Source organism: Chanodichthys erythropterus, chromosome 14 (genome assembly GCF_024489055.1).
Source record: "Chanodichthys erythropterus isolate Z2021 chromosome 14, ASM2448905v1, whole genome shotgun sequence".
NCBI classification, from domain to species: Eukaryota; Metazoa; Chordata; class Actinopteri; order Cypriniformes; family Xenocyprididae; genus Chanodichthys; species Chanodichthys erythropterus.
This window is the reverse complement of record NC_090234.1, coordinates 31,530,299-31,543,183: the sequence shown is the minus strand read 5'-3', so window position 1 is coordinate 31,543,183 and position 12,885 is coordinate 31,530,299. Positions and strand designations below refer to the sequence as shown.

The following is a 12,885-nucleotide window of genomic DNA, read 5'->3' as shown; positions in this document are numbered from 1 at the left end:
TTTTCCATCCCTGGATGCTGATTGGTCGATAGTTCTACAGCTGTATAAAGTACACTATATAGTGTCGACAATCATTTTCTTTTGCACAAATCTAGGATGCTGTTCGTGTGTTGATTCGTCATTCTGCCGATGTTAATGCTCGGGATAAAAACTGGCAGACCCCGCTGCATGTCGCGGCCGCCAACAAGGCCCTGCGCTGTGCTGAAGTCATCATCCCTCTCCTGAGCAGCGTCAATGTTTCAGATCGCGGGGGACGCACCGCCCTACACCACGCCGCCCTCAATGGGCATACAGAGGTATTGCAAATATTTTTGCTTAATTCATAGCAATACATAATTAGTTCATATTTTATTTTGCTGCTGTTTAACACAACAGAGGCAGTGACGCTGACTTTTAGATACAATGTCACTTTTCCCGCACTGCATTGTCAGCACAGCCTGAAAATTCTTGAGCTCTCAACAATGCAGAATGGTTTAGAAAGTCATTATATGAAATGTGACACAAACACGCAGCACACAATAAGAGCTTCAGGAGACCCATAATTACTGCCGCATTACTGACTCATGCTTTACTGCCTGTTGAGACTGACACATGCATTCTCTCCTCTGTTTCTCCATCTTGTCACTGTTATTCACTTTTCTTTTTCTCTATCTTTAGATGGTTAACCTCCTCCTGGCCAAGGGTGCCAACATCAACGCCTTTGATAAGAAAGACTGCCGTGCACTGCACTGGGCAGCATATATGGGTAAGCGAACAGTCCTATAAAAACTGTGACATGTATGCCCTTGTTTTCTTTTCTTTTTTTTCAGTGGAACACAAAAGGAGTTGTTCACGCTGCTCACTTCCATTCAAATGTGAAAAATAGTTATGAGGGGGCTGATAAGCTGCAAAAAGGACATAAAATCGCCATTCAAGTAGTCTATACTACTTCCATATTAACTGTACAATAATTAGTGGTGCATGCCAAAGGCAAAGCATCACTATTGTTATTCGTCATACTTATTATTATTCTTCATGACAAAATTTTGGTGTGCTACTCCTCCTACACCGTTCGTCATAGACCCATGAATGAGGTGTCAAATTGACCAGCTCATTGAGGAGAGGTGTGCTGTGACTTTTCTAAGCGATCAGACCTATGATTTTCACACAGCAGACGAAAAACCAGACAAAAAAAAATCCCATAGACTTAACACTGACAGAATTTTCAAGAATTTCATTGCCGTTTTCACACACACAAAGGGCCTTAGAACCCTTACTTTCTCTCTCTTTCTCGCTCTCTCTCACTCATTTGGCTTATCTTATCAAGCAGCCAATAAGTAATTACCTAAATTCTTCATAGCCACACCCAGTCTGCCCTAGCAACCAGTTACAGGTCCCTAGCAACCTCCCCAAAGACTTCCATTGGAAAAAATAGATGAGAGGGGTATAAATGAATAAGAACGTCATAGAGAAAACGTGAGTTTGACTCTTTAGATTTGGGCAGACATCCAGTCTATTGGTTTAACCCTGCTAACTGTCTTGCCATGCCCTAGCAACTATTTAGAGCACCCTAGCAACCCAAACCCAATAAAGAGGGATATCTCGTAATCTGAATGTCATAGAGGGATTGTGGTTTGTTTATATCATTCATGATAAGCAGACTTTGGAGTATCATCATTGGCAGCTGCCAAGCCACTCCCTTGCAACCACCTAGCAACACCTTAGCAACCACTCAGAACTGCCTAGCAACACTCTAACAAGCACCCAGGATACTATAGCAACCACATACCAACACCACATCAACCACCCAGAACACCCTAGCAACCGCCTAGCACAGGACACTTTAGTAACCACATAGCAACCCCCTAGCAACTCCCTTGCAACCACTCAGAACACCCTAGCATCCGAGAGCCGAGTTTCCATCCAAATGCTCTGCAGTGCAAAAATGCATTTTATTGATACTGGTTTAATTTGACAGGTAATAGCCTATATTGCCTTATTACTGTAATTTAATTTATTGATTTAATGTAAGAATTTGACATAAAAGATGACAAATTTAATAAGGTAATGTAAAATTCTGTTACTACTGTGAACTAAACACTGCACAGTTTACTCACACACTGTAATATGAGGAATATGAAAATCTTCAGGTGTCAGTTTTTTAACTCTAAACCAGTCAAGGTACCAGCATGAAAATACCCTCAGCAAAATATTGTCTAATTGTCATTAACCAAAATCCCCTAAAATATTGAGATGTGACTAGTCAATGTCGCACACCCCAACATGCTAATTGTGTGCAATATTCCAAGTCTTCAAAAAGAAATGAACATTCATATTGTTTTTTCCTCAAACTATCACATGGCTCACATGTGCACAAGTCGTATGGACTAGTTTAAAGAGCTTTTATGGTGTTTTTGTCCTTTTCTGAGCTTGACAGACCTTGGTCACTTTCTGATTTTGTTTTATGGAAAGAAATTAACATTCTGGAAAACATCTCTTGTTTTCCACAGAATCGTGTTTGAAATGACATGATGGAGAGTAACTAATAACAGATTTTTCATTTTTGGGTGAACTCTGTTTAATCTGCCATATCTGTGTTCATGAGCTCCTTTCCATACTCTTGCAGGTCACTTAGATGTAGTGTGTTTATTGGTAAGTCAAGGGGCCGAGATCAGCTGCAAGGACAAGAGGGGATACACACCTCTACACGCTGCTGCTTCCAACGGTCAGATCGCTGTGGTGAAACACCTGCTCAGCCTGGCTGTAGAGGTACCTAGGATGCAAATAGACACATATAGGGAAGGGAGCATGGAGTCATTGGAAAAACATCTAGTTTTAGCTAACCATTACATTGTATGCTTCACTCGTAGATAGATGAAGCCAATGCCTTTGGGAACACAGCACTGCATGTGGCGTGTTTTAATGGGCAAGACGCAGTGGTCAGCGAGCTGATCGATTATGGTGCTAATGTCAGTCAGCCAAATAACAAGGGCTTCACACCTCTCCACTTTGCTGCTGCGTCCACCCATGGTGCCCTGTGTCTAGAGTTCCTGGTCAACAGTGGAGCTGATGTCAATGTTCAGGTATGTTCAGTTTGGACTAAATATAGACAGACAGTCCAAATCCTGTGTGCTTTATGCGAATAAACATTTTGTGATGTTTCCTCAGAGTCGAGATGGGAAAAGCCCTCTTCATCTGACCGCAGTGCACGGACGATTCACACGCTCCCAGACGCTCATCCAAAACGGTAAAGCTGTTTTCAGCCGGCTGAAGGACCATTCACACAGAATGTGTTTTTGTGGTAAAAATGCGAGACACAGGTCAAGTTCAGCGATCAAACATGTCCGTCTACCATGTGTTTACATAGAAAAACAATAGATAAGTAGCTCGCTGGAATGGAAAAAACGTGTTCTGTGTGTATGACTCCTAAGATGTCTGAATCTAAACTGCCTTTGATTCTGATAGTGACTGATTTGCATGTACATTGTGAGTACAGTTGTGTGTTTTTGATACAGGTGGAGAGATTGACTGTGTGGATAAGGATGGAAACACTCCGCTGCACGTCGCTGCTCGATACGGCCATGAACTTTTAATAAACACTCTTATCACAAGTGGAGCTGACTGTACCAGGTTTGACTCTGCATTTGGATCTTGGTTAAAAATTTTGCTCAAGCATCATTACTTGTTGTCTCTAATAGACTCTTGACTTCTTTCTTTCTTCTGCAGAAGAGGTGTACACGGCATGTTCCCCTTGCATTTGGCTGCTCTGAATGCTCATGCCGACTGCTGCCGGAAACTCCTCTCCTCAGGTACCAGTTATACCACCGAATCAAATGAGTTACACTGCATTAATATAACATTGTAAACCTAGCGTACACTTTTTGGCCTAAAATGTGCATGTAATTTACACATTAAGACAGCGCTCATGCTGAAGGTACAAGGTTGAATCTGGCTCTGGACATTTGCTGATCCCATTCCTTTTACTTCTCCCATTATTTCCTGTTCTTTCTAAAGTACTTTACTTTACTCTACTGAAAGATATCTTTTATGCTCTCCAAGGCTGCTTGTATTTGATCAAAATACAGTAAAAACAGTGGTACTGTTAAATATTATTATTACAATTGAAAAGAATGTTTTTTCTATTCAACTATATTTTAAAATGTGATTTATCCCTGTCATGACAGCTGAATTTACAGCATCTTTACTCCAGTCTTCAGTGTCATATGATTCTTCAGAAATCATTCTAATATCCTTATTTGATGATTAAGAAATATTTCTTATTATCAAACATTTTTTCAGGATTGATTGATGAATAGTATTTTCGAAAGAACAGCATTTATTTGAAATAGAAATCTTTTGAAACATCATAAACGTCTTTACTGTCACTTTTGATCAATTTGATGCATCCTTGCTGAATAAAATTATTTGTAAAGGTATTAAATTTAATGTCATTGACCACAAATCCCTCCAGGTGTGAGAGACTTTGGGTACTCATTATTGAGGCTCGTTATACATTCTGTATGTTCTTTCAAGCTATTAAAAAAAAAAAGGATGACTCATTGATGTCCATTTCCCTAAGAAAGCTTTCATATCCATGCCGGATGATTTTACATAGGAAGTCATCTGACATGTTCTGTACATCAACAGTTCCTGACCTTACATGCTCTTGTGTCTAAATGGGAGCAAATCCCTGCATTCATGTTCCATCATCTAGTGAAAACCTTAAAACTGGAAGTTATTACAACAACAAAGGGAGGACTAACTCCCTATTGATGCTCATGATTTTGAAATGAAATATTCAGTAATCACTGGCTATGGCCCACTTACTTTTGGCCATATAGTGTTGTCTATATGGAGATGAGGAAGGGACCAAGTACTGAACCATGAGGTACCCCTCAAATTGACGTGACTACTTCATAAATGACTCTTTGCTTTAAATGCTATTATTCCTGATGTAATTCGGTTTATTCTGTGAGTTAAAGATCTTTTGTCTCTAATTGACTGGCATGACTTTTTCCTCATGTCTCTGCTGAGGTCTGGCATGCCCTTGTTTCTGTGTGCTTGCTAAACGTGGACTCTTGATCATGGGATTGTTGTAGAAGAAACATTAGATTGTAGATCCTATAGATCTGTACATTTAAATAGTTCTGCTTGGTTACACACCTCTTTGAGCGATGTGTGTTTGTCTTGTGTTTCCTGTGCGCACTGTGTTTGTTTTTCCTGCACTAACATACTTTCTCTGTCTCTCTTTCTGGACTGTCTCTTTTTTTTGGACTCCTTTTTCCCCCCATTTCATTCTTTTCCCCTCATGCATTCTGACACTGTGGCTGTCTGCGTCTGGTTTGTGGGGCACTTTCCTCTTCTGTGCACTGCATCCTTCCTCCCCATCCTTCCATTCCTCTACAGGACGGAGGTATACCATAATGTGCCCTCTCAATAATGACTCGGTCCTGTCTGCAGGCTTTCAAATCGATACGCCAGACAACCTTGGGAGGACATGTCTACACGCTGCGGCTGCGGGCGGGTGAGTCTGTCTGTCTTGTATATTTGGATTAAATATTTTGACTGCTGCAATCCCGATCGGGCTTATGACCTGTAAAGCTGCCTGAATCATAATCACGCTGTTGGCCAGAGGAGGACTGGCCCCCTGACTGAGCCTGGTTTCTCCCAAGGTTTTTTTTCTCCATTTTTGTCACCTGATGTCACCTGTTGGAGTTTGGGCTCCTTGCCGCTGTCGCCTTTGGCTTGCTTAGTTGGGGACACTTGTTATTCAACAATGTTTTTTGTGATGTGATCAGTTGTTGTGCTGGTGTTGTCTAACTAAGCTTACTTTTCAAAAATGCAAAAAAGTAGGAAAAAATCAATGCAAATCATGGTCTGTCTGTTTCCTTATACTGTTTCTGATTGGACATTTTGTAACAGCAGTTATATCATGTTGAATGTGATACAAAATTTAAGTTATATATATACCCAAACACAATACCTAAAAATGCATGAATACAATACCAAAACTAATGATTACCCCATTGTCCATTGTTCGGACAAATGGCGGTATTGTTTGACCTGTTGTGTGTCTGTATATCAGCTCATGGCTAAACTCGCTCTCTCTCTCTCTCTCTCACTCAGTAATGTGGAATGTGTGAAGCTACTGCTTAGCAGTGGAGCTGATCATAACCGCAGGGACAAACATGGAAGGTGAGTTATTGGTAAATGCGAGACATTTACGTCAGAATAATTGCTCATTCACTTTTCATTCCTGTGCTCTCTTCAGCTGCAGTTAAATACTGAATCTTTTACATAGACTGTAAAATATCTGCACTATTCATTGCATTCAGAAGCAGTAATCACATTTTTTTTCACATATATATATTTTTTTTTAAGCATTAAGACATAAAGCATTATTTTTTTTAAAGTATTTTAAAATATCAGCTTCATGGAAAACTGTTGCTTTTGGAATACAGTAACAATTTATCAACATATTCAGATTTTATTGCATTTTAAATTTGATCAGTTATAAATAAGTTTTAAGTAATATATTTTTTTAATTTAATTGTGATATATGATAGATAAAGATTAAGTACGTTTTCAGGAATACGAGAAAGTGCTAAATTAAACTCAAATCTCAAGTTTTTTTGTAGATATTTTCTCAGCTGGTTTGTAGAATACATTAAATGAAATCATACTTTTGTTCTGATTTTTTTTTTTTTTTGTACTCTGATCATACTATTAGATCATACTTAAATTTTGTAAACTTTATTTTACCTCTTTCTGTTATGGCTGTTGACAGGACCCCTCTCCACTATGCGGCAGCTAGTCGACACTTTCAGTGCCTGGAGACTCTGGTGTCCTGCGGTACCTGCATTAATGCCACTGACCAGTGGGGGCGCTCTGCTGTGCACTACGCTGCTGCTTCTGACTTGGACAGGAGGTATACACATTTACACAAACAGCAACATCTGTGATTTCCTCCTACAAGATTCAGCTAAAAAATAGATTTGCTGCAGAGTTTCTTAAAATAAACAAATATCACATTTATAGTAAAAGAGAGCCTTATAATGGAGCTCTTTGGGGCATGATATTATGAAGGGTTTAAATGCAAAAGTCTGCAGCTCATCAGTCTAACTAAAACATCCTTCACCCTCATCGTAGTTTGTACTTTTAATGGTGGGACAGTGGAGTAAAACACTCCATGACTTGAGGGGTCAAAACATCCCCACACCACATGTATAGATTACAGTGCACAAATGGAGCTAGTTGTGGCCAAGCAACATGTAATTGATTGCTGTTGATGCATGTCTAACACGATTAAATGATGTAGACATCGGCATCTGTTGTGCAACAGCAGGTGAAATCGAGTGCACTGTCAGTCCCCATCTTTAGAGACTGCTAGCAGCTAAGTAACGCATATATCTGTGTTACCTTGGCAACCACAGGCTTTTTTTAAGTCTCATGTCATTGGGATAGTTTATTCGCAAAGACGGGTTTGACGCCAATTTACGGAAACAACTTTGTGCTTATTTTAATTGGATTAGCTGCAAGATTTCACTGGCACAAAAAAAAAATGTGATGGGTAATGAGTTGGTAACTAGTTTCTGACAACAACTTAGTAACATTTTAATTACTATAGTTTATTTTTGATAACACTTTGTTTGGTCACACTTTAAATTAGGGTCAAATTTTCACTATTAACTATGACTATTGCCTCAATAAACTCCTAATTATTGCGTATTAATAGTTAGGTAGTTGCTAAGTTTAGGTATGGGGTACGATTAAGGGATGTAGAATATTTGTCATGCAGAATAAGGCATTAAAGGATTATTTCACTTTCAAATGAAAAGTTCCTGATCATTTACTCACCCCCATGTCATCCAAGATGTTCGTGTCTTTCTTTCTTTAGGATTTTTCTCCTTATAGTGGACTCCAATGGAGCCCAAACGGTTGAAATTTACAGTTTCATTGCAGCTTCAAAACGTTCTACACAATCCCAGACGAGGAATAAGGGTCTTATCTATTCTAGAGAAACCATCGCTCATTTTCTTAAAAAAAAAAATAAATAAATAAATTATATAAGTTTTAACAATAAATGCTCATATTGAACTAGCTCTCTAATACACTGCTAAGTGTATTACTGCCCTCCACAGGTTAAAGTTTGAACTAAATTGTTATATACTTGCACAAGCATATTGTATATGACAATTTAGTACAAACTTTGACCTTTGAATACAAACAAACCCTTTCAGCTGCTGCCATTCTGGAATACAGAAGAATTGGACATAGGAGAAGAAATAAATGAGTAAATGTATGCTCACATTTAGTCTAGAACTAGTCTAGAATAACCATCATGTTCACACAGCGCACACAATGCCTCTGCAGTCCCGATTTCTCTCAACACGGGGACAGGAGAGCTGTCAGTCAATAAATGGGAAAACAAAGTAAATTTCGTTACTTATTTCAAAAAGTAACTCAGATGTTTTGTTGTAAATTTAAAAGAAATGCGTTACTTTACTAGTTACTTGGAAAAAGTAACTGATTACGTAACTCAAGTTACTTGTAATGCGTACACTAGTAGTTACTATAGTAATTGCTATCAATTGTGCATAATTACATGCAACTAACCCTAATCGAAACCCTATAGTAAGTACTTGTAGTTAATTAATATTACTCAGTACTTAAATGTATAATTTCACTGTCACACGGACACCTTAAAATAAAGTATACCTTATTTTTAAAAATAAGATATCACAGTTTTATTGCACAGATAAAAATGATTAAATTATGTATGTATATAAATATATACACTTTTTAATTATTATTATTATTATTATTAATTACAAATATGTATTATAAAAAAAATATTAAATTTAATATTGTAATATTCATTATATTGTATTAAATTGATGCTTTTTTGGAATTTTTTTTTTTTTTTTAAATATTAGATTTGTTGAATGAAAAGTGACTGTGTGTAAATGTTGCTTTCTCTGAAGGCGGCGTGTGGTCCTGGAACCAGAGAGTGACGGTGTTCAAGCCGAGAGGGAGAAGGAGGCAGCTCTGTGAGTTCTCTGGAGTTAAAGAGCAAATCAGTCCATGTCTGCTCAGCCTCATCCCTCTGTTCCCCCTCCATGTCCCACCGTCACTTGTACTGTTTATATGTGTGCTGCTCTGATGCCAAAACATTGGGTGTTTGTGTCTGCGTGCAAATGTAACCTCATCATTTTCATGTCTGGAACAACCTTAATGTACTTTCCCTCTCTCAGCCTCCACAGTAGTGCACATACATAATTAAGCGTTATCCTATGCATATATACATAAAATGTGCACACATATATACATATACACATATACATATGTCCATCCATCCATCCAATCACACAAGTAGGAGTGTGATATTGCTCTATATCAGCACGGCTGTGATGAGGCCATAGGCAATGACAGCCATGCTGATATAGAGCCATATCTCATAAATGAGCAATATCACACTCATAGTCATGAGATATGGCTCTATATCAGCATGGCTGTCATTGCCTATGGCCTCATCACAGCCGTGCTGATATAGAGCAATATCACACTCATAGTCATATGTAAGGGATAATCTATGGCTAGCTGTGCATTAAACACTTTTAATGCATGACGGGGAAGCAAAAAACACTTGATGTGAAATGTTTGCTTATTTTTTCATATGATATTAGTATAATATCACATGACTGAAAAATCAGATTCGAGAACTGTTATATAAATATATATACACACATCTACACACATATAGACATGTATATGTATGCGTGTTATATGAGTTTGTCAGTTTGTTAAATATATATTTATATTTGTGTGTAGGTGTCTTGAGTTCCTGTTGCAGCACGGAGCTGCCCCATCACTCAAAGATAAACAAGGCTACAGTGCCGTTCACTATGCTGCAGCGTACGGCCACAGACACTGTTTGAAACTGGTGAGGACACGAATATTTCCAGTGTGTGTCTCTGGGCACTTCCTCCATCTCTACTCAACTGTCACAACGGCATTAGATTTAAATGTGTAACCTAAGATGCAAATGAATTTAGTTCAGTTTGTGGTTTCATTCTTAGTAGTAAAATATGCGTGTTAATGCCTGCAATCTGTTGAACCTGTCAGTGCAAGAATGAATGTGTTCTAGATAAATACAGATTAGTTTGTTTATGAGTTTAATGAGAACAGCTGTAATTCAGATTAAATTTGATTTCAGCTTTTGGACAGAGATGAGAACCATCAAGATGAGATGGAGAACAGCCAAACCAGAAGCCCACTGCATCTGGCTGTAAGTCTAAATACCTTTTCACTTACACTTTACACTTTAATTGCTTACTTACCCCCAAACTTTTGAATGGTAGTGTACCACCGTTCTAAAATGTTTTTAGAACATATTTTTATTATAGCATTGCAATGCTTGGCTACAACCTAGTGTCTACTTTTGCATAGGATAGCACAGCTTGCATGTTTTTCTGAAAATATTACAAGTTTCGATTACTACAGACATTGCCTAACTTCACTAAAATACATGAAATAAGACACCAATATTTATACTGACTTTTCATGCAGTTGGTCTTACACCTTTACATGTGTATTTTTCTGTGTCCAGGCATATCACGGTCACGCACAGGCTCTAGAAGTGCTCTTGGAGGGTCACTGCGAGGTGGATCAGGGGGATGAGGTGGGACGGACTCCATTGGCCCTTGCAGCCCTCAGGGGCCACACTGACTGCGCTCTCACACTTTTGCACCACGGGGCCTCGCCGAGAAGCAGAGATACTGTACGAGAACGTACACCCATCCACCTTGCAGGTATTGCACCTAGCTGTGGTGGAAATTACACAGTTGTGCTTTTTTTAATTGAAACTTAAATAAAATGAATCACTGATTCTTTCCAGTAATGAACGGTCATACATCATGTGTGCGCCTCCTGCTGGAAGACTCTGATAATGCAGATCTGGTTGACACAGCGGACTCTCAGGGACAGTGAGTGATTAATTAAATAACTCATGCCAGTGTTTCATTATAATACTACAAGGATTTTGGTGTGGAATGAGTGTGTGTAATGTCCTGTTATATCTTAGCAGTGTTGACACTGTAGTGGGTATTGTAGACTGGCAAGCTAAGGTAACTACATTCAAGCTAAACTTAAAAAAAAAAGAAAAAAAAAAAAGAAAAGTTACCCATACAAGTCTCTATTAATATTTTAATTTGGCAATCAGCCATTCATAAATTCAAAGAGTACGGCCTATGCAAATGTAACGTTGACAAATCCAAATGCCTGTGTTGGCATTACGCTCAACTTTCAGGTTACAAAGTTTATTGCTCTATGTTGCTCTAGGTGCAGTTTTTCCTGTCGTATTCTGAAATAACACAAAATTTTAACATTTACTCTCAGAACAGTCAGAATACATTTGTCCAAAATCTTGTGTTATAAAAGGATAAAGTGCTATGCACAGGCTGTATTGGCTATGACTATACGGCAAATACCAGACTAAGACGCTCTTCTCTGCTCCTCAAATACATAAACAATTGTTTTTGACAATGCAGTACCAAATGACCCCCACCCCCCGATTTTAAGCCCTGTTTGAAAGTGTATTGAGTATTCATTCTGTGTGTATTTGCAGGACCCCTCTAATGCTGGCAGTAATGGGGGGTCATGTGGACGCTGTGTCTCTTCTATTGGAGCGTGAGGCCACTGTAGACATGACTGATCATCAGGGTCTGACTGCTCTACACCTGGGGGTGAGTTTCCTGATCTCAGCTGTATTCAAGCCCAGGATATGCAAGGACTTTTACTTGATTTTGGTGTTGATAAAAATGGCAATAAAATGCAACACAAAATCTGCAGTTTAAAATGTATACAAACATTTAGAGCAGCTGCCTAATGGCTCATACACAAACTCCAGACATTGATTCCTTGCAGTTTTTATATACTCCTGTTCAAAGGTTTGTGATTGGTGAGAAGTCTCTAATGCTCACCAAGACTGCATTTATTTGATCAAAAACACAGTAATATTGTAAAATATTTTTGCAATTTAAAATAACAGTTGTTTTTATATATATATATATATATATATATATATATATATATATATATAATATATTCCTGTGTTGGAAAAGCTGAATTTGCAGGAGCCATTAGTCCAGTCTTCAGTGTCACATGACCTTTCAGAATAGCATTTATTTGAAGTAGAATTTTTGTAAATTATAAAAGTCTTTCCTGTCACTTTTGATCAATTTAATGCATCCTACCTGAATAAAAGTATTAATAAAAAATAAAATAAAAACATACCCCAAACTTTTGAACGGTAGTGTGAGGCGAAAGAATAAAGTTGATAAAAATAAATTTTTGCATATCTTAAGATGCACTCTTAAATATTTCTTTGGTTGTCACAACTAAATTTATTTTACACTCTCTTTCTCTCTCTCAGCTCTTGTGTGGACAGGAGGAATGTGTCCAGTCCCTGTTGGAGCTGGAGGCATCAGTGGTACTGGGGGACTCCAGAGGTCGGACAGCCATCCACTTTGCTGCAGCGAGGGGTCACGCGTCCTGGTTGAGCGAATTGTTTAATATCGCCTCCTCTGAACCCCCAGTGCCCCCATTGCGAGACAACCAGGGATACACACCCCTACACTGGGCCTGTTACTATGGTTAGTTTTAACAGTCTCCATTATGAGTTTAAACAGATGCTTTTATTTATAAGTAAACAGAATGTAGTTTTTGAAGTATGGTGAACTACCATTGTCTGTGTTATAGGTCAAGAAGGCTGTGTGGAGGTCATACTCGAACAAAAAGACTTTCGTCAGTTTGATGGAAACCCCTTCACTCCACTGCATTGCGCCGTGTATGTCTGCTATGAGATTGTCTTCATCTCTGTAACCTGTTGCATTTTTTTCTTCTCTG

At 38.5% G+C, this 12,885-nt stretch overlaps 1 protein-coding gene across 8 annotated transcripts in view; it reads left to right on the top strand.

The window, feature by feature from the left end:
* Positions 1-12,885, top strand: part of ankrd44 (ankyrin repeat domain 44) — a 28,778-nt gene that overhangs the window by 10,278 nt on the left and 5,615 nt on the right. For 7 of the 8 annotated variants that reach the window (XM_067408720.1, XM_067408719.1, XM_067408715.1 and 4 more), the window contains 18 exons: positions 96-296; positions 658-745; positions 2,606-2,748; positions 2,850-3,062; positions 3,148-3,226; positions 3,495-3,609; positions 3,706-3,788; positions 5,386-5,503; positions 6,106-6,174; positions 6,767-6,907; positions 8,964-9,029; positions 9,811-9,922; positions 10,196-10,267; positions 10,589-10,790; positions 10,877-10,964; positions 11,606-11,723; positions 12,413-12,632; positions 12,739-12,826. In XM_067408720.1, the coding sequence (XP_067264821.1) occupies positions 96-296; positions 658-745; positions 2,606-2,748; positions 2,850-3,062; positions 3,148-3,226; positions 3,495-3,609; positions 3,706-3,788; positions 5,386-5,503; positions 6,106-6,174; positions 6,767-6,907; positions 8,964-9,029; positions 9,811-9,922; positions 10,196-10,267; positions 10,589-10,790; positions 10,877-10,964; positions 11,606-11,723; positions 12,413-12,632; positions 12,739-12,826 (2,216 nt within the window). The remainder of the gene's footprint in view (positions 1-95; positions 297-657; positions 746-2,605; positions 2,749-2,849; positions 3,063-3,147; positions 3,227-3,494; positions 3,610-3,705; positions 3,789-5,385; positions 5,504-6,105; positions 6,175-6,766; positions 6,908-8,963; positions 9,030-9,810; positions 9,923-10,195; positions 10,268-10,588; positions 10,791-10,876; positions 10,965-11,605; positions 11,724-12,412; positions 12,633-12,738; positions 12,827-12,885) is intronic. The other variant, XM_067408718.1, reaches the window with a different exon arrangement.